Here is a 22,350-nt window from a genome sequence, read left to right as displayed (position 1 = left end):
AAAACGATCTTTTGCTCTTATTTTTTGGGGGCTTCATACTTCAATCTGTTTCGTGATTTTCAGGTTTGCAGCTCCTGCTCCGTCTCCCCACCATATCAGCCCCAGGAGAATTCCAGTTCCCCCTCCCATGATGCAGAGACGGACACCCCAGACTCCCCATCTCCAGCAGACTATGGGAACACATCTAACGACATACCAGCCAATAACAAACCCCTCTTTTCAACCAAACAGCATCCACATCCAAGGTAAGAAAGTCATCTTGAATTTAGAAGCTGTTTTCATGTCACTGTTTACTCATAAAGCTGTAAATGAAGGATGGCTGAAAATAAGTCTGTGTTGTACATACCCATTTTTATGCCCCTGATTGTCTTCCCAACTGCACACCAAGCCTGTCATCAGGTTTTCAAGAAATCAGACATTTTTTCTCCCTTGCAGTTGTGGAGTGATGAAGGCCATCTTGCTTATTAACATACATGTTCTTTCAAGTTTGTGTTCTCATTTGCACTATGTTAACAGCTTCTTTCTCCCTCTTTGTTCAAACATAAGCCTTTGTAACCAAGAAGAAAATCAATAGCAGCTGAAAATAAATTTTTACTGATGTTGAGTCAGAATGGTAAATACCTTAACATGTTGAAAATATGTTGATATGGACAGCTCTATTTCCTCTAAGTAAAACATGCAATTTCTCATTTTTGCATGCACAGATTGGGAGCATGTTGGGTTTTTTTTAAAATGTCACACTAACTGTTCTGTGGTCTGTCATTGCTAGAGCAAATCACATCATGTAGAACAGTATTTGCAAACGTCTGTTCAGAACATCCATATAATTCACCCACTTTCGTGCCCTTTGTCATTCATGAGCATTCATGCTTTCTTCACCTGGCTGTTTAGCAAATGGCCTGCATGTGCACATGAACAAAGACTTTTGTTTGAACAGGAGTACGCTATTTGCAATCTCCTGACCATTACTCTCCAAGAGCTGGGCCTTGTTGCTTGCCAAGAAGGTGGTCAGACTCTGGATTAGCCTGATCTACTCTGGAATCTCATTTCACAGACAGATTTCTTTTAACTGGAAATACTCTGTCTCCAGCTTCATTCTGGGCTTTGAAAGCTGCACTGTGGCAGTTTCTAAGTGGAGATGAAGTCACTGATGCAACTCGGGCCGGGACAGCTGATCTTTTTGAAGATCAGAACCAAGGTTTTAAACTAACAATAAGGCAATCTGGGAGCCAGTGCTCACTCTAGTGTTCATATCAGCCCATCCTGTTGAGGAGGTGGGCCACCATGTTCTGCATATAGCGCCTCTGCAATGCTTTCATATCTGGTGCCAGATACGACAAGTTAAAGTAATCCAGTCTGGAGGAAATGAACCCCCGGATCATTGTGAGAGAGACAAGGTGCGTGAAGTAATATCTTTTATTGAATCAGCTTCTGAAATTGGTCCAATAATAGATATTACCTCACCCACCTTGTCTCTCTAATATCCTGGGACTGACATGGCTACAACAACACTGCATGGATCATCATCAACATTCTTATCAGGGAGGAAAAGGTGAGGAAGGAAGTACCTTTTTATAGGCCGTACAGCGCCTTACACAATGGGGCCCAGCTCCTTGATCAGGATCTCTTGGCAATATCATCACAATAGAAATAACAAAATCTTCCTAGCATGCTGCAGAAGGAACAAGGGGGCAATGGCTGCTACTTCTCCTTCTTCCTTTTTTTTATTTTATTTGCCACTGATGGCACCTGATTGTCTGGGCTTGGTGATGACTCAGACAAAACCCCAAGGCGTTTTACTGATTTGATGGACGGATGCCTTCAGTGGAAAGGAAAGACAAAGTCCAGTCTAGTTCTTTAAAGCATTTACCCTTTCTGACCAGCATCACCATGATCTTATATGGGTTCAATCTGAGCTGGCTTTCTCTTCACCCAGGAGCTAATCTCTTGTAGGCGTTGTGACATAATTGTAATAGTGCTGGTTACATCTGTGGAATATGAGGTATACGGGTGGATGTCATCAGCTTATTGTTGGGTGTTCTTCATTAGCTAATAAGCTTGTCCATTTGTGGCCTATCCAGTACAAAATGTATTCATTGTTATAAGAGAAATGGACTAGTTATTCCACTAGATACCCAGGTATGCCAAAGCAGCTGTCATAAATTCATAGCATTTAAGGCCAGAAGGAATAAATAGATCATCTAGTCTGACCTTCTGTATGTGACAGGCCATTATGTTTCATCCAGTTATCCGTATATGTGGCCCAATAACGTGTATCTTCCAGAGAGATCTGCAGTCTTGATTTGAAGATGTCAAGAGATGGAGAGTCTAGCACTTCTCTTGCAAGAAAAGGGACTCTCAGTGGACTTGGAGTGTACAGATGGCTTTACTCCACTTTTCTAACTCAGGGGTGGGCAAACTTTTTGGCCCGAGAGCCACATCTAGGTATAGAAATTGTATGGTGGGCCATGAACGCTCACAAAATTGGGGTTGGGGTGTGGGAGGGGGTGAGGGCTCTGGGTTGGGGCTGGGGATGAGGAGCTTGGGGTGTAAGAGGGGGCTCTGAGCTGGGACCAAGGGGTTCAGATGGCGGGAGGGGGATCAGGGCTGGGGCAGGGGATTGGGGCACCGGGGGATGAGGGCTCCGGCTGGGGGTGCGGGCTCTGGGGTGGGGCTGGGGATGATGGGTTTGGGGTGCAGGAGGGTGCTCTAGGCTGGGATCGAGGGGTTTGGAGGGTGGGAGGGGGATCAGGGCTGGGGCAGGAGGTTGGGTGCAGGGGGAGGCTCAGGGGTCCAGGCTCCCAGCAGCCCTTACCTAAAGTGGCTCCCAGAAGCAGTGGCATGTCCCCGCTCTGGCTTCTACGTGGACGCGCAGCCAGGTTGCTCTGCTGCGCGCTGCCCCGTCTGCAGGCACCACCCCTGCAGCTCCCATTGGCTGTGGTTCCTGGCCAATGGGAGCTGTGGGGGCAGTGCTTGGGGCAGGGGCAGCATGCAGTGCAGAGCCCTTTGGCTGCCCCTACATGTAGGAGCTGGAGTGGAACCATGCTGCTGCTTCCAGGAGCTGCGTGGAGTGGCCCCCAACCCTGCACCCTGGCCAGAGCGCCGGAGCGGGGCAAGTCCCAGACCCCGTCCCCAGCCGGAGCGCGAAGGCCGGATTAAAATGGCTGGCAGGCCAGATCCAGCCCAGGGGCCGTAGTTTGCCCACCCCTGTTCTAACTCCTCCAACCCCCAGGACTCTGGGAGCTTCCAGGGGCTAACAAGGCTGTCACCACAATAACTGGCATTAGTGGATAATGGTCTCCAAGAGGCCCTGATTTTGGCAAACTCCCAGCTCATCCTGGAATACCCTTTATGGCTTTAGGGGCCTGAAACCAGCTCAGCATTCTCCTGTGGTAGGGAAATCCTCAGCAGCTGCCTTATAGCATCAAAACCTCATTGCACCTCTCCAGCAGCACAAAGAGCATTTAAGAGAGAGCAGAGACCTAGTCCATTACATGTATTGTTTATTAGAGATGGGCCTGAGCCAAAATCCCAGTTTTGAAACATCCAGCATATGGAGGATCTTTGGGTTTGTGAGTTTGAATCCAACTCAGGACCCACACTGTGCAGCTTTCTTCTCTCTCTCTCTCTCTCTCTCTCTTTCTCATGGGCTGGACCAAACCCCCTGATCTAGACACCCCCAAGTTTTGGAGGCCAGGACATGTTTCCAGATCTTTTTCAGACCCACCTCTGTTGTTTACTATATACTTTTGGCCTTGCTCAGTAAAGTTTATGTGTGTTGAAAATTTTAATTTGTCAGTGGGTTTCATGTAGGAATCAATAGCAACTCATATTTGAGACCGTGCTGAGCCTCGCACTTAAAGTAGGTATCAATGAGATGTGGGTGTGATTTCATCAGCTATATATTCAAGAGAAACTGTAAGTTACAGTAACAACGTTACAAATGTAAATTGTTTTTATTTCAAATGTTAAGTAACTTTTTGTCACAGTCTGTCTTTTAGCATGGGGTGCTGTTAGCTGGGTGCTCCCTCTCACTTCAGCAAGAGTTATACATGGTTATATCACACTCCCTGCACTACACTGAAAGCTTTATCCTGTAAGTCTGATCTACTGGACTAAATTTTCCCTTTGGCACTTAAAAAAAAAAATTTTCAGGAGTTCATAGCTAAGTTTCCCTGTAGCAACACAAGGATTTCAATCTTCCTAAGTCACGTCATTATAATGTATTAGAAGAATACCATGGAGCTACTTCATCAGCCTAGGCTATTTGGTATATATCAGGTGGCTATGGGAAGCTCTGCTAGCCTCGGCCTTCTGCAGTTCATAACCTGCCTTTTCATGATTTAGATGGCGGTAACTATAGCCACTGAACTTTCAGCTCAATCTGCTACCAAACAATGGAGACATTTTTCTGTCTTAATATGTAGTCTTAAACTTGTCAGCTCAGTTTAAATTGCCTGTACCAAGGAAGAAAGGACTTCATTGCCAACAAGCCTCTTTAACAAAACAAGTTGTAAATGGTTTCCTTTGCTGAAAACTTGAACATCTTACAAGCTCATGGAAATCTCCGAGTGCTAACGCTTAAAAAAGAAATGATGTGGCAGATCCAAGATTGACTAGTCTTATATACTCTATCAACTACTTGCATTGTGGTACTGCTGTTTCTTGGAAGAACATTGGCAGCTGTTGAGATCTGATGCCTTGTTTCTGGGGATATCCAACATCAGAACACTACAGAGCTTTTCCTTAAAGAATATTCTTCGAGGGAGTAAATATTCCCTTTCCTTCCACAGGAAAGATAGTCGTATATGAAGACTTTCTCTTGTGAAATAAAAAATGGGTAGAATTGCGTGCTGCATGTGGGTTTGGAAGTGCCTACATGGTGTTTAGGCAATGTATTGAGCTGAGAAAGTGTATTTTTTCCCTTTGATCACCTCTCTTTTTTTAAGATTACTGTATACAGCAAAACTGTGCACATGAAGCATAATGCTTGTGAAGCAGAAATTATTTGTTTACTATTGATAGCACCGAGAGACCCCACAACTCAGTTAGGGCCCCATTGTGCTAGGTGTTGTAAAGACAGTCCTGACACCGGAGAACATGCAGTTATAGGCCCTGATCCTGTGGCTAGTTCTGCTCTGTGAATCCCTGTACCCATGGAACCCCCTTGAAGCCAATGGGGCTATTGTAGACAAAGGGTATGTCTACACAGCAACTAGACACCCACAGTCGGCCCACGCGAGCCAATTTGGGCTCACAGGGCTTGGGCTGTGGGGCTGTTTAGACTTCCAGGCTCAGGCTGGACCCCAAGCTCTAGGACCCTGTGGGGTGGGACGGTCACAGAGCTCGAGCTCTAGCCTGAGCCTGGAAGTCTACACAGCAATGAAATAACCCCATAGCCTGAGCCTGAGTCAGCTGTGGGTTTTTCTTTGCTGTGTAGTCATACCCACAAAGTTCCATTAGCCCGGGGGCAGTTGCAGGACAGGGGTCTTAGTTTAAGACCAGACATAATAGATTAAAGAAACTAACAAATGAGGTAAGGGCAATGAGGGACAGGAGCTAGCCATAATGAAAAGCCGTGTCTTTGTAGTAAAAGGATCTTGTTGTGCTTACAATATCCAGTTAGCCAAAGTCCACTGGGGAGTAGAGCTGGCTAACGCTGTACAATGATATTTGCTGCTGCTGCTGCTATCATTTTGGTCATTTCTGCAATAAGAACCTGGTTACACTTTAAGTCTGGACCATACTTGTTACCTATTTGTGGTTTATGGTGGTAACTAGAGCTGGCTGAATAATGAAAGAAGAAGATGACTTGTGATTATAATTCAGTGGAGAAAATTGCCAACAGTGCAACAACAGGCTTGTCTACACAGTGTGGCAGTGTGCAGCCGTGGTGTCTGAATTCTTTCATGCTAACATGTTGTGCATTAACTGATCTGTGTAGATCCCGCTGGCATGCACTAAACAGTCCCTCTTGCATGTCAGCATAGCACAGTTTGAAATGGGACTAAGTTAGTGCTCACTAGGAAACTTTCAGTGCAAGCCAGCAGGTTCTATGTGGGCCAGTTAGTGTGTGACACGTTGATGCACATTGGAATTCACACTCCACTGATGCATACTACCGCACCATGTAGACAAGCCCAAATATTGCCTGCCATGAAGTATACAGTCAGCTACCAAAGTAACAATTATGCATTCTTTATTTGTCTTGGGAACCATCAGATTTTTAAAGAAAATAAATTTAATTGCTACAAAAGTAATTTAAATAGTTAATTTAGTAAAGCAACCATCTTAAAACATCTGTCACAACTAGGAGTCCTTCTGGCAATACAGAATGTGACCCACTTCTCTTTTTTTAAATAGTATAAACATCACTAAATTGTCATTTCACTCTAGTCTGATAGCCTGCATGGTCTAATGGAAATAGTAGAAATATGCACCAAGAAACACCATTTTACAGCACCACAAGATGGGGTGCAGGTTTCCTTTGAGGATGAGGATTGATAGGTCAGATATAGAGTGATTGCATTGTGAAAAGTGTTCACCCAGCACTCTCAAATCAACTCACACAGGAAAATGATAAAAGATAAAAACACCACATCACCTGTGGGTGAACATGTTTCACAAATGACAGGTTTCAGAGTAACAGCTGTGTTAGTCTGTATTCGCAAAAAGAAAAGGAGTACTTGTGGCACGTTAGAGACTAACCAATTTATTTGAGCATAAGCTTTCGTGAGCTACAGCTCACTTCATCGGATACATACTGTGGAAAGTGTAGAAGATCTTTTATACACACAAAGCATGAAAAAATACCTCCCCCCACCCCACTCTCCTGCTGGCAATAGCTTATCTAAAGTGATCACTCTCCTTACAATGTGTATGATAATCAAGTTGGGCCATTTCCAGCACAAATCCAGGTTTTCTCACCACCCCCCCCCGCCCCCCACACAAACCCACTCTCCTGCTGGTAATAGCTTATCTAAAGTGACCACTCTCCTTACAATGTGTATGATAATCAAGGTGGGCCATTTCCAGCATAAATCCAGGGTTTAACAAGAACGTCTGGGGGGGGGGGGGGTTTAGGAAAAAACAAGGGGAAATAGGTTACCTTGCATAATGACTTAGGCTTGAATAGAGACTGGGAGTGGCTAAGTTAATTGTATCCAATTTGCAAATGAATTCCAATTCAGCAGTTTCTCGCTGGAGTCTGGATTTGAAGTTTTTTTGTTCAAGAATTGCAACTTTCATGTCTGTAATTGCGTGACCAGAGGGATTGAAGTGTTCTCCGACTGGTTTATGAATGTTATAATTCTTGACATCTGATTTGTGTCCATTTATTCTTTTACGTAGAGACTGTCCAGTTTGACCAATGTACATGGCAGAGGGGCATTGCTGGCACATGATGGCATATATCACATTGGTGGATGTGCAGGTGAACGAGCCTCTGATAGTGTGGCTGATGTTATTAGGCTCTGTGATGGTGTCCCCTGAATAGATATGTGGGCACAGTTGGCAAAGGGCTTTGTTGCAAGGATAGGTTCCTGGGTTAGTGGTTCTGTTGTGTGGTATGTGGTTGCTGGTGAGTATTTGCTTCAGGTTGGGGGGCTGTCTGTAGGCAAGGACTGGCCTGTCTCCCAGGATTTGTGAGAGTGTTGGGTCATCCTTCAGGATAGGTTGTAGATCCTTAATAATGCGTTGGAGGGGTTTTAGTTGGGGGCTGAAGGTGACGGCTAGTGGCGTTCTGTTATTTTCTTTGTTAGGCCTGTCCTGTAGTAGGTGACTTCAGGGAACTCTTCTGGTTCTATCAATCTGTTTGCAAATGCGGTTGTATCACAGAGCTTGGCTGTAGACGATGGATCGTGTGGTGTGGTCAGGGTGAAAGCTGGAGGCATGTAGGTAGGAATAGCGGTCAGTAGGTTTCCGGTATAGGGTGGTGTTTATGTGACCATTGTTTATTAGCACTGTAGTGTCCAGGAAGTGGATCTCTTGTCTGGACTGGACCAGGCTGAGGTTGATGGTGGGATGGAAATTGTTGAAATCATGGTGGAATTCCTCAAGGGCTTCTTTTCCAGGGGTCCAGATGATGAAGATGTCATCAATATAGCGCAAGTAGAGTAGGGGCGTTAGGGGACGAGAGCTGTGGAAGCGTTGTTCTAAGTCAGCCATAAAAATGTTGGCATACTGTGGGGCCATGCGGGTACCCATAGCAGTGCCGCTGATCTGAAGGTGTACATTGTCCCCAAATGTAAAATAGTTATGGGTAAGGACAAAGTCACAAAGTTCAACCACCAGGTTAGCCGTGACATTATCGGATACAATTAACTTAGGCTTGAATAGAGACTGGGAGTGGCTAAGTCAAGGGGAAATAGGTTACCTTGCATAATGTTTTTTCCTAACCCCCCTCCCCCCCCCCGACGTTCTTGTTAAACCCTGGATTTGTGCTGGAAATGGCCCACCTTGATTATCATGCACATTGTACGGAGTGTGGTCACTTTAGATAAGCTATTACCAGCAGGAGAGTGGGTTTGTGTGGGGGGGGGGTGAGAAAACCTGGATTTGTGCTGGAAATGGCCCAACTTGATTATCATACACATTGTAAGGAGAGTGATCACTTTAGATAAGCTATTGCCAGCAAGAGAGTGGGGTGGGGGGAGGTATTTTTTCATGCTTTGTGTGTATAAAAGATCTTCTACACTTTCCACAGTATGCATCCGATGAAGTGAGCTGTAGCTCACGAAAGCTTATGCTCAAATAAATTGGTTAGTCTCTAAGGTGCCACAAGTACTCCTTTTCTTTTTATGTTTCACAAAGCAATCGCTATATCTGACCTATACATTTCCCAGACCTGAAGAAGAGCTCGGTGTAGCTTGACAGATGGTCTCTCTCACCTAAAGAAGTTGGTCCAATAAAAGATATTACTTCACCCACTGGGTCTCAGTTACGGTGATGTCCTTCAGAGAATGTGATCGGGATAGGCTTTGTGAGATTCTGCAGAGACATGATGAAATCTGCATTACAAAATAGGGTTTCTCACAGAGGGAACTCCACTGTCCTCTGAAACTTTCAGGAAAAAAGTGCTCACTGTGCTTGTGTGCAAAAAGGAGATCAGATATCTCCATTTTCTACAGGGCACGCATATGTATTTTCTTTTCACAGTGAAATATGGACCAAATCCGGGTCTCTGGAGTGTCTGTGATGAGGAGACATTGGCCTTCCGGGGCTCCTCTGGGCCCTGCAATCCCAGAGATCTCCACTTATACTGAGGTCACAGGACCCCTCCCCGCACACCACCCCATCACTGCTTATTACAAGGCATGGGGTTAAATCCTAACTGCATTGAATTCAATGGGAGTTGCACCATGGGTGCCGATGGAGTCAGCATTTCACCCTGGAACTTTAGATGTGCTCAGTACGTGGGAGGAGCTCAGCACCTCTCAGGGTCAGCCCCTCAGCTTGGTACAAGATAAGTTTTGTTAGAAGACCTGTTTAAAGTATACAGCTATTACTTCTATTCTATTGACAAGCATTTCATTTTCCTCAGGAAAATTTTCCTGAGGAAAATTATCATGCCAGAAAATAACTGTTTTTGTGTCCAGAAGTTATCAAACTTTGACTACAGCACTTAAAAGAAAGGAAAAACAATTGAAATAACCGTACCTGGGTGGGTGGGTGTGTGTGTGTGTGTGTGTGTTTGTGTGTGTGTGTGTGTGTATATACACACACATATATATTTTCAATCCTTATGTTGAACCGCCATGCCTGGAGGTATTAATGACACACTATGTTCTATAATTCCAATGTTTACAGCTTGGATTTGCCATGTCAAATGGATGGGTAATTAATAGTATTGAATACATTGGAATAGAGGGAGATGGTGGTTATTTAAAGTAAAACACAAAACTCAGAAACATCTGGTAATGAGGTTGGTGTGTTAAACAAATAAAACAAAACAAAATGAGGCTGACTTGGCCTGGACCCACTACACCATCTGGGGCACAGTGCCACAGTCTGAACCTTTGCTATAAACATTTGGAATGTTACAATGGTTTGACAGGAATTGCATTTGCTTTTTATCTTATCATATGTATTTTATTACATTCTTGAGTGTCTATTGGGAGCAGTAAATCAGCTGTCTCTTCAGCTTTCCCTGGTATCACCAAAGGTAATGCTTTGGGTCCATTATTAATCAGCGTTTACAGTACATGGTTCCTTTGTGTGCTGTGATAGGATATGAATTAGATGTTCATTTGTATGTAGATCAGACAGAGTTATTTTAACATGAGTCTTATTTGTTTCTGTGCTTGCTGTTTTATCAGCTTGTCTTGAGAACTTGGAGGAATGGCTAGAAATAAAAATAAACTATTCGTTGTTAGCTCCAGATTCCAACTTAAATTGCACTACTACTCTTATTCTGTTTAGTTATAAAAAAAGGCATCGTGGGTTCTGCTTACTGTTCTTCAGTGACTTACACATTAACTTGCTCAGTATATAAAAAGATGTTTTTCCTAATTGTCAATCCTGCAAACTCCAGTTGGATTTGGAAAGTCCAACTGGTTTCTTCCAGTCTGATGCCTCATCACCAGTATCCCTCACTAAACTGAGGTGTGTAATAATTTTGTTACAGTGCAAATAATAGCGTCTACAACCATAGACCTAAAGAGTGATTCTGCTACTGGAACTTCATTAAACCTGTCTCTTAGACATTCTGTTAAAGACGTCGCATCACAGCACAGAAACCACTACCACAGTTTAGCTCCCTTGTGGGCAGGTCCAGCTGTGAGGCCAAGAATGGTAAGGGATTGAATTGCAAACCTTCTTGTCTGAGGTATATTGCTGCTGGACATACAATCTGCAAGGTTGTGTTCATCTCACACTTTTTTTTTTCTTACTAGCACTACATTTGCTAAAACAAACCAAAAAGTCTTTTTTGTCATTTTTCACTTTGCTGTTCTCCCACAATATATCTCCTATCTGTAATAACATGATGTTTCTTTTTTTTCCACCTAAACCAGTTTGGACAAGTTCAACCTTGATGTATACCCAATGATTTCCATGGAGCTGGGTTGGGTCTAAAATAGCTGAGTGTAAGCTGGAGACATAAAGTGTTCATATAAATACATACATTTGAGTACTTGAAGATTTCATTAAGTCTTTTTTAACATTACAGTGTTTACTATCTACAGGCATTCCAAGATATTTTGAATGCCTCTAAATAGTGTGTGTGTACATTATTCCCTAATGTTCTGCTATTGTCGGTTTGATTCTCCATACTATAAGTTGGTATTCATAACCTGAATGTGCAATGGATGCATATTCATTGACCCAGTAGAATACAGCATATTTTTCTCTCTTTCCAGCTTAAAAATGATTGATGAATTTGTTAATTAATTAAATGCTTTGTGTGCTTTCTCTATTTTTTTTCTCCATTATGTCTGCACAAAACAGCAGTTCTCTTTACATTGGGCCAAAAGGTACAATGCTTTCTCAGACAAAATTATTTTGCCTCAGCAATGAGTAAGGAGGGACAGGAGGACTTGGCTCTTTGTGCTTACTTTGGGGCTTAGTTAGTGATTGCACCAGGCTATAATTTGCAATAGTCAATGTTATTGCCAGACTGTTCTGCATTAAGAATGGGATGCTGTGAAAAGGCACAAATAAAGAATGAGTTCAGAGCAATGAAAGAACATTTTCAGCATGTGTCTTACTGGGCCCTGCCAGCTGGCTCTGACTACTGTAGATTGAAATGATTGTGTTTCTGGTAACTGGTCTGACTCAACAGTAAACTTTCACAATGTGGCCCAATGCTGATTGAGACAGCAGTTGTTTTTAAGAGCACTTTTTAAGTTTGTCAATAGTAATGGTCTAAATTGAGTTTTGGAAAGTATTGTTTTTCCTTTTTTATTTTACTACAGTTTTTTTCTTAAATGTCAGCGCTGTGCAGTGGGGAGATGTATTGTAAATAGCTAACATGCTTTGGAAGCTGACTCATTTCTGTTCCAATTAAACTTTTTAAATACAAAAGTATTCAAAACACTGAGCCCAGACCTAAGAGTTGCTAAGAACCCACAAGTCCTACTAAAGTCAGTGGGAGTTGGGAGTGTTCAGCCTCTCTTGGGATGGAGCCCACAGTATGTTAGCACTGCCTATAGCACACATTTGCTGTCTGCTTTAAGGGAAGGGTCAGATTTGTGCATTGTTTTTCTGCTTCTTTCAGGGTGAGCCAGTGTCCCTTCCGCTCCCAAAGAAAATAATCTGAGAGCAAAACTTTAAAGCAACTTATAAAACTGTATTTGCTGGCTTTTTTCCCATGTAACCTTTTACAAGGACAAAATTGTGTGTGTGTGTGTGTGTGTGTGTGTATAATGCATGCACACAGATTGGTTGGTTATCTCAATGTGGGCGAACCTAAGTTTCTTATCAAACTCCTCGCTGCTTTTACAAACTGACAAATAGTTCCTCTTCTGAATTCTAAGTGAAGGATCAGACTGCTTTCCCCATCCTTAATACTGGCCCATATACATCCACTTAAGTATTAAATTTTCCATTTTGAACATGTACACGCTACACATGCCAAGATTGGGATATTTCCTCAATGAGCCCACAGAATTGTAGTCTCAAAGGAAAAATAATTAGAATCATAACGTTCCTAAATTGCAAATCTTTTCTTCTGCTTGGCAGGAAATCAATTGTACCACACAAAGTGATACAGCACGTTTTCCAGTGTATCCTCTCTGCTGCTTTACCCACTAATATTTATGAAATACATTATCCGTGCATAAACACTTAGCACATGTCCTTTATAGACATTTTCCTAGGAAAGGTAATAAAAATATATTTGGATCGTAGTTAGACTACAACAGTTTTGTAGAGTGCTTTGAGCTCTTGCATGTAGGGTGCTATCAAAGTGAAAAGTATCCCCCCTGTAAAGCAATCCTAGATCGGAAGTGTTTTATTTTTTAATAGTCTCTGCAGCTTTAGAAATGCATTCAGGATTTATTTTTTTTAAACGATTCTTTATAAATAAGTTAGTGCTGGATGACTCAGGTTGGGCACTCTTTAATCATTAATAATGGACAAATAGGCTGATATTCATATTCAAGTGACCTATAATTTGAATATTTAGACACACCCCTCCCAAATATAAATATCATGAGAGTGAACATCAGCCATCCAACCCTGCATGAGACAATGCCATCCTATAAAGGGCTACTCCCTTTACTTTCAGCTGTCTTTAGGTGGTCTTCTACCTTCTTCCATGTCATCAGGTAGCTGGCTGTTCATTTCTTAGTTATTTGGGGGTCAGCAACAGGCCCTCGCATCTTCTCTTAACCACTCAAGCCACCAAGATGGCTACTGTTTAAGGGGGAGACAATCCATAGACCTGTCAGGACTAACTAACTTCCAGGAAATTCAGAGTCTGCTATGGTCCCTTGACATCAGCAGAGGCCAGAGATGGGTACTGAATATTCTCTGTTATCATGAATACGCATTTATAAGTATTCGGTTTGGCTATGACTGAGACTAGCAGTGTCTGAATGATATTTGTGCAATATTAGGCTGCTGAACAGCACTGAAGTTTGCACTATTGGGCTAATGTATTTGACTTGCCTGTCCCTGGTAAGTACCCAAACTAAGATTTGTCCATCACACCAGGTTTAACGCTCCCTTATAATACCTTTTGCTATCCTATTCTAAGGAAAAGCTGCGGGGATTTTTAATGACCACAAGCTGGCAAAGTTGTCTTAACTTTACATCTCATCCACACTACAATTAACCAGTTTGCTACTGATTTTTTTTTCTTCTGGCTTGAGAAGAGATTTGTCGTCCAAGTTTGATTCATAGCCCCAAACCTGCAGCGATCACTTTGTTTACTGCAGCTATGTCAAGAGATGGGCTTTTTCTGATTTTAGTGCCAGTAGGGGAAAAAAAATTTAATCTATGAAGTTAAAAGAAAATTACTCTAGGAGGGCTGTGTCATATGACGGTTAGTTCACTGTACTAGTTAGAGGAGTCAGCCTCGCACATCAGCATTTCTGGTGATAGCAACATCTGTGGAAGAAACTTGAGATACAGGAAATTCCTTAAGGTGCTTTTTGAAATGGGGGTGATTTTTCATTGCAGTGGCTTTTTGGTATGACTTACTGTTACATATTCTTCAGCATGAGAAATGGCACACCGGCCCCTAGACAATGGACTGTTTGCTTACAAAATCTTCTGAGGTTGTATTGCTCCTGGGCTTGTCTTTTAATGGGAAAGGAGATAGTCATGCACACTTTCTGGGTGAAGTTTAAAGATACTGGATTTAGACTATAAAGCCCTCAGTGGGTTTACCTTTCAAACTCCTCTTCTCCTTTTTGATTCTTCAGCAGTTCAGATGAGGCAAAGCACTCAAGCTAGTAATGTGTTGGTACAAATGAGAGAGGGGGTGATAATCGGTGTTTTTATGTAGGGGTCTCACCTTTGATATTTTCTTCCATCCTCTCCTCTCTGAGTCTGCCAGAGCCTAAATTGATTACCGTCAGAGCATGCTATAAGCCCTATCTGTTTTTCTAGGGGAGGGAGGGAGTGGAAAGAGGGGTCTTGCATCTAACAGTGGGGAAAAGCCTTTGGTTGGTATTGAGCCAATTTGTAAATATTTTTGATCCAATGGTGGTTTTACTTTTGGCACATGCTTTAAAACTTGTGATGAGCACATTTTAGAAACCTGAAATAAATGTCTTAGCTGTTCAGAACCCCAGCAAATAAGCCTGTTACCTCGACCTAACGTGCAAATCTGTAAGTGGGTGGGAGGAGCATGATTCCATGGGATAGCTCGTTCTGTTGTATGCCTTACTAAATTGTATGGCCTTAGGTTTGCCCTGTGTGTTGCCCGCTAAGAACTGCCATCTCACCTACTCTGTACTAGATTGTTTCCTCTCGGTTACTTGATACCCATATTTGTAGAACATTAACTCGCCAGATATTTGTATGCCCGTTATAGTCTTAAAATGTCAATAAAGAACATAAAAACTAGGCTTCTTTTTAAATAACCTCTGAGGAGTTTTCAAGTGATTTAGACATAATGGACCAGATTCTCAACTGGTGCAAATCAGTTTAGGTTCGTTGAAGTCAATGGCGGTGTGTTGATTTGCACCAGCTGAGAATCTGACCTGATGTCTACATGCGGGAATAGTTAAGGGGGAGTGTGTATATGTTGTGAGTGCAGCCCCATCATTCAGAGCCTTGTACATCAGTCTCTACCATCTCCAACAGTTTGAGTCAATTTCAAGCACTTGGATGGGATTTAATCTGTCGCCTTAAACCCAGAGCCAAATCCTAGGGCTTTATGCAGTCCTTATTCGGGCAAATCTTTCCTTATCTTTAATGAGAGTTTTTCCTGAACTTGAAGCTAAGTGAGATATGCAGGCTGTCAGATCTTTGAACAGGACTGCAGAAGAAAGGGAGTGTTTTCATGAAAACATCAGTCTCCCTATAATGACTCCTGATCAACTGCTGCCTCCACAAAGGTGGCGTTAGAACGAGGATGGTTCAAAGATGGATTTAAAGTAGTTAGGAGCCAAAGGTGACAAAATCTAATGAAGGAAGCAGAGAACATTATAGTGAATCGGATATTAAGGCAGAAAAACAATTGCAATAAATGGGAGATTTTGCCATTGACATCAGCGTGGGCAGAGTTTCACTCACTGTGCTTGTCATTGTTATTGTTCTTTGTCTCTCTATCTGAGCCATCCAGACAAAATATCAAGGTATCTTAATGTCTTATCTTGTCTCTTTGTTTTAGGCTTTTATGGGCAACTACAGACTTTCTGTCCTCCACATTACACTGACGCTCAGAGGAACATACAACATGGTGGCTCTTGTAATATGGTCCCTCCTTTTGAAGACTGTCTAGTTCCCACATCAATGGGCCAGGCGGGGTTTGATGTTTTCCACAGAGCTTTTTCAGCACATTCTGGTATTACAGGTAAGTGACTGTTGTGAACTAGAAATACCTATACACCTACATTCCAGTTGTAAATGTTACCAGGCTTTGCTGACTTCTCAGTTACAACTAGAGATGATGGGCTTGATTTCCTCTCCCCCCCCCCCCCCCCCAAAATCTGATGTGTATCAGAACTTTGCAGGGTGTTAGCTATGGAGATCTGGTTTGGGCATATCTCTATAACATCTGGCATGCATACAGACTGTGTGTTGGCTGTATGTTTCTTTAGATTCTGAATTCCTGTACAGGGTCAGTCATGCACCAGCTCATGTATTCACGCTGAAATACTGTCCTCTGAGCCTTGTGAAGTCTTTCTGCTCCTGCAGTCTCCTAGAAGCATTGTCGCATCTAATCAGGATGACTCAACCCATTAGTTTTGCTTTATACCTTTTTGCCCAAGATAATTTTCTTAGTCAAGGAATTCATTTGTCTAGATGTGCATGACAATAATAGCCCGTAGTGCACACCAATTCTATCAAGATGTAATTTGCTCATTTACTCTCAGCTCCCTATAAAGATTTGCGTTCTACCCTGAAAAGGTCAAATTTACACCTGTGCAGAGGACCTGCAAAAGGCCCATGGTCTATCCTGGGTATGCGGACACTGCAATACAACACCTGCGCCTACCCCGTGTCAGCTGACTAGGGCTCACGGGGCTATAAAGTTGCAGTATAGACATCCAGGCTCGTGCTGGAGCTTTGGGTCCCTCCCCACTCACAGGGTCCCAGAGCCAGGGCTGGCTGCAGCGTTTTTGCTGCCCCAAGCGGCAAAAAAAAAAGAACAACTTGCCGCCGAATGGGGAGGCGGAATCCTGCCCACCGAACGGGAGGCGGAGTGATGGTGCGGCCGCCGAATTGCCGCCGGTGACCGAAGAAGAGCCGCGTCCCCGCCGCCAAATTGCCACCGAGTGCGAAATGCGCTGTGACGGAGCGGCCGCCGAATTCCCGCCGCCACCGAGGGCGGATTGCTGCCCCAGAGCCCGACGTCCTGCCGCCCCTTTACATTTGCTGCCCCAGACACCTGCTTGGTTTGCTGGTGCCTGGAGCCAGCCCTGCCTGGGCTTTGGCTCATCTACACTGCAATTTTATAGCCCCACAGCCCAAGTCCCGCAAGGCTGAGTCAGCTGACATGGGCCAGCCGCGGTTGTTTTATTGCAGTGTAGATACACCGCCTGAGGGCCTGAGTGGGACTTAATAAGTAATGCCTGGGCTATGTGCCATCCCTCTGCACTTAAAATGTGCTACACATCTAAATCCCGGTGTGAGGTGCTTAAAAGCCCAATTATATACCTAACTGCCAATTTTAAGATTCATGGCAGCCATCTACACAAGCATTTAAAAATCCAAAATAAGGACCCTGCTCTGCAGTTATTCTCCAGTATACACACCTAGTGCTGCACACAGTCCCATTGAAATTTGGTGTTTGCAGGATAGGGTCCTCTGCACTGCAGAATAATCCTGCAATAGTTTGTTGTTTTTTATCTTATATTGCATGTGTAGAAATCCCATAACCAAGGGCAGAAGGCAGATTTATAAAATAAAAGGAACTCAGCTAAACTGCACAGTTATGGGAAACTCCACAGTAGAGCAGCTGCAGGATCTGTCCATCCCTATATTCACACACACACAGAGCGCATATAATTATTTGTGTGTCTGTGTGTATATATAATGTGTGTTTATACATACAGTGGGTGACAGCCTAGTCCTATTGAAGTCAGTTGGAGTTTTACCATTGATTTCAATGGGGCTAGGTTTTCCCTCATAGTAAGCAATTTATCTGAACCTTTAAGTTCCCATGCATTATTTAAAAAGCTATTTACAGCAGTTTTTCTGTGTAACTATTACAGTTGGTCAGTGTAAATTCATGATTTCTGTATTCTTTTCCAGTTTATGATCTTCCATCAGGGTCAACAGGTATCTTTGGTGATTCGTTGCACAATGGGTCTGAGGACGCCAGTTTCCTTCAGATAAACGCAGTGGATCGTTGTCCTAGCCAGCTTTCCTCGGTCTATACAGAAGGCTAAAATAATCTAATTAGAATCACAAATACTCTAGTGCATATCATCTGTCCTTTTTGATGGTCAGGAACAAATGTTACAAATATCATTCCTCCGTAAGACTGCTGTCTATCTGTAGGTTTCAGCAAGAGGAGGAAATGCAACCATCAGACACTCAACCTCACAGAAACAGCCAATCAAAGGGGAAAATGTGGGTAAAACAAGAAAACTTTGCCAAAACTTTAGCAAGTGTTACTTTTCTTTTGATCTGCGGCATGGCAGCACTCCTTTTTTTTTTTCAAAGGGAATTCAAATACTGAATAAGAACCCTGCCGCTGGCTGTCATCTTTTCACGCCGAATTAGCAACATCATTTAAGACTGCAGTTTTGCGGGGGGGGGGAGATGTAAAAACTAAAACCAGAGAACACTACAAACATTTTCAAAGGCTCAGCTTCTTGCACAACGTATTTGTCTGTGGTGCTTACAGAGCTAGATACACACAAAGACAAAAAAGGGAAAACAATCTGAGATGCATCATGGCATCACCAGCTAGAAGCATTGTTGGGGCTTCTTGGAGCCAAAGAGCATTGGTACTGGATTTCCTGCCATCCTTGTTTTGGTTTCCTGATCCATTCCACTAGAATATAAGCCTTCCAGAATGGCTATAACTATCTTTTTCACTGTTACTTCCATTTTAACATTTTATACAATGAATAAAAAGAGTTTAACTAAAAAGGCACTAGGATTTCCTTTATATCTGAGCAGCCCTTATTAGTACTGCTATTGAGAATTTAATAAATAATGATAAACTTTCAATAGAATTTTTAACCATACTATGCAATTTAAAAGAGAATTATATTCCTGCTGTAAAATGCTATAGGAAGGTTAAAAATAACCTGTAGAAAAGATATCATTCTCCATTAAATTCTGTAGCTTTTTTAAGCAATTTGTATGAAACCTTATTAAATTTATATTGATTCCTATTGGCTTCATCCTTATATAAGTCTATGGGCCTTTTCCATAAGGGATGCTATATTTAAGGGTTTGTTGATGTTTGTGCTAGGTTATTCAGAGATCTACAACTGAGTTGTTAAGTTGTGGGTTTTTTAACCTTTGGCTGGCCTGCAAGTTTTAGCTTGGGCTGAAAGCAAATCAGTTAGGCCATCTTAAAAGCCACAAGTGTTTAGGCAGGGCAGGGAATGAAGTTACGCAGTAGAGATGTGGATTTTGTCATTGCTGTGCACCCGTGTAATTGGAGAGCAGCTTTACTTATCACTTATTTAAAACTTTATTTTAAAATTATTCATCCATATTGTGAATAAAAGCTTTTGGGACATCTTAATTTGCTTATTAATATCATGATGGCTTCATATTATGGCCTGACAAAATATGAAGGACTAAGGTCCAAAGAAATTTTTGCAGGCCAGCAAGTTTGCATGCATGTCAAAGGATTATTCACAGAATAGACCAAAACTTTTCCAAAGGAGTCATTAGTTTAGAAAGATACATTTTAAAAAATTGTCCAAATATCTGCTTATAATGAGATGCTGTTATGATCTGTCAAGTAAATTCATTCCTCATTTAACTGCACTGACTTTGCTGGAGTTGCACCAGGGATGAATTTGGCAAAACACCAGGCCTCAGAGGACCCTCTAAATCAGGAGTGGGCAAACTTTTTGGCCCGAGAGCCAGAGCTGGAAATAGAAATTGTATGGCAGGCCACAAATACTCACAAAATTGGGGTTGGGGTGCGGGGGGAGGGGGGGTGGGCTCTGGTTGGGGGGTGGAACCAGAAATGAGGAGTTCAGGGTGTGGGAGGGTTGGGTGCGGGGTGGGGGGGTGAGGGCTCCGGCTGGGGGTGTGGGCTCTGGGGTGGGGCTCGGGATGAGATGTTTGGGGTGCAAGAGGGTTCTCCAGGCTGAGACTGAGGGGTTCGGAGGGTGGGAGGGGGATCAGGGCTGGGGCAGGGCTTTGGGGTGGGGGGGGGTGAGGGCTCTGGCTGGGGGTGCAGACTCTGGGGTGGGGTTGGGGATGAGAGGTTTGGGGTGCAGGAGGGTGCTCCAGGCTAGGATCGAGGGGTTTGGAGGACAGGAGGGGGATCCATCCAATGGGAGCTGTGGGGGCGGTGCTTGGGGCAGGGGCAGCATGCAGAGTGGAGCCCCCTGGCTGCTCCTATGTGTAGGAGCCTGAGGGGGGCCATACCGCTGCTTCTGGGAGCCGCGTGGAGTGGCCCCCATCCCTATTCCCCAGCTGGAGCTCCGGTGTGGGGCAAGCCCAGACCCTGCTCCCCAGTGGAAGCTTGAGGGCTGGATTAAAACAGCTGGCAGGCCGGATCCGGCCCCCGAGCCATAGTTTGCCCACCCCTGCTCTATATTCTATCACATCTGCACATATACACTTAATTGGGAGAGTTTCCTCTAGTCTATCAATAAAAACTACACAACGTTTAAACAAAATTAAGTACTTACACACACAAACTATACAGAAGTAACAATAAGGGTATGGCCTAAATTTGGAAATTCTGTGTAAAATTAATCCCTCTTGTATTCGAACTTTGACACCAGGGATGAATTTGGCCCTTTGTCTTAACTCACAACATTGTGCCTAGGCATCATATCATCCTGTTTGCAATGGTAAATGATGTTGCACACTCATTTAAAGCATCTGCACTGAGCTAAAGTGCAGCACAGTTGGAGATACGCCCTGTTTTCATCAGCTGAACATCTTGCCCAACACGTTAACCCTGAGTTTTAGCCTTTGCTGGAGATTTCATTTTATCCTATATTAAGGCCACCTCTACGGTCATTGCAGAAACATAACTCACTTTGGCTTCAGCAGGAGTTGTAGGCATGCTTAAAGTTGTAATTTCAGGCTCACGGGGCTCCATTTAATACCACTGAAGTCAATGGGAGCAGGATTGGGCCCCTTGTGACTCTGGACCATCAAATCAGTTACGTTTTCCTCCTTACTGCAACCCTGACATGGTTGTCCATGATTTGTCTGTCACTCACTGTGTATGAAAAGCGAAAAATAACTTCAGAGTTCAGATATATACCTCTTTGGCCTTGGAAGCTACTGAAACCCTACTTTTTCTAATCTCTGAACATACAAACTATCCAGTGAGGAGGGCTTATAAAGAAAGACATGGCAGAAGTGGTAGAAGAAGGAAGACAAAACAAAAAAGGATGTCGAGAGTTTTCCTTTTTGTCAGATAAGTTTGAAAAAAAAATACTCTTGTAAGTCAATCACATTTTTTACTGTGCACAGCTTGTAAAGTGCCTTAAACTTAAAGCAAAATAGTTAAAATACTGTCTCCGGAAGCACATAGAGATGGGCTACCATTCTGCAAAAAGGGTATGCCATGTTTACTTATATATCGAGAGAGAGAGAGACTTCACAATTATTTCATTCTCATTCTCATAAACTTCAGGAGATCATCTTGCATCAGCTGGATACTTAACAAAAAAAATTCTTATGTGGCTGTTTTCTTGAATATTTAAATAGAGAATTGCTTGTCCCATCACAAAGAAAAACTGGTGCTTGTGAAAACATACACAGCCTAACGCAAGTTACTGAATGACATGCAATGCGTGTGCCTCAAGATTTTGTTATTGTTTTAAATTGCTGGAAAATATTAACTTTCTAAAGGGATTAAATCTAAAATGTTTTTATTTTAGAAAGTGGACATTAAACAATATTATAATGAAATAATTTACAATAATTCTTTTTATATTATTCTTTGTCCTCATATTCAAATGGTGTATTTATATCTACAGGAGAAAGGGGTCTACACTGGAATTAAAACGTAGTTTCAAATAGCTTTTTGTATCAAAAAATAAAGACATCCTAGTTTACTAATACCAGTTTCTGAAGTGTTGCAATGTTAATGCCGTCTGTCACATGATAGTGTGCTTTCAGATTTTCTTGAAACATTGTGAATGACTTTGTATAAACCGACATTACGTGTGTTCATTACCCGCTTTGGCTGTGTAATTTTATAGCAGCATTTTTGTAAACAGCACTTTTTGTTGTTTGAATTTTTCTAATTTTGTTTTTTTCTTGGACCAGATAAAGCAAAAAACCACACGTTTAAAACTGTGTGTTTTAACTTTTTATTGTGTACAGAAAGCAGAGTATCTTGTGTAATAGTTTTACACAAAGCACTTTGGGGAGGAGAGGGAGTGAAAATATGTTTTCTGTAAGCCTTACAGACTCTTGTACATATTTATATATGCTCATATATAGAGATTTGAACTTCATATTCCATACTGTATATCTAGCTGATTTTTATTGTACTGGCACATCTGCTGCACATTGCAAGGCATAATCTTTTAAAGAATTAGCTCTACTTTTTTTCTATTAATATGTATA

The 22,350-nt window shown here is 42.6% G+C and overlaps 1 protein-coding gene across 1 annotated transcript in view; it reads left to right on the top strand.

Moving 5' to 3' along the window:
* The window catches only part of GLIS3 (GLIS family zinc finger 3), a 259,122-nt gene extending 240,356 nt beyond the window's left edge, over positions 1 to 18,766 (top strand). The window contains exons 9-11 of the mRNA XM_074954088.1: positions 64 to 245; positions 15,782 to 15,964; positions 17,869 to 18,766. Coding sequence (XP_074810189.1) covers positions 64 to 245; positions 15,782 to 15,964; positions 17,869 to 18,005 — 502 coding nt within the window. The 3' untranslated portion in view covers positions 18,006 to 18,766. The remainder of the gene's footprint in view (positions 1 to 63; positions 246 to 15,781; positions 15,965 to 17,868) is intronic.
* The last annotated feature ends 3,584 nt before the right edge of the window (positions 18,767 to 22,350 follow it).

Source organism: Natator depressus, chromosome 5 (genome assembly GCF_965152275.1).
Source record: "Natator depressus isolate rNatDep1 chromosome 5, rNatDep2.hap1, whole genome shotgun sequence".
NCBI lineage: Eukaryota > Metazoa > Chordata > Testudines > Cheloniidae > Natator > Natator depressus.
The sequence above is the reverse complement of the archived record's forward strand: the minus strand, read 5'-3'. Positions and strand labels throughout refer to the sequence as shown.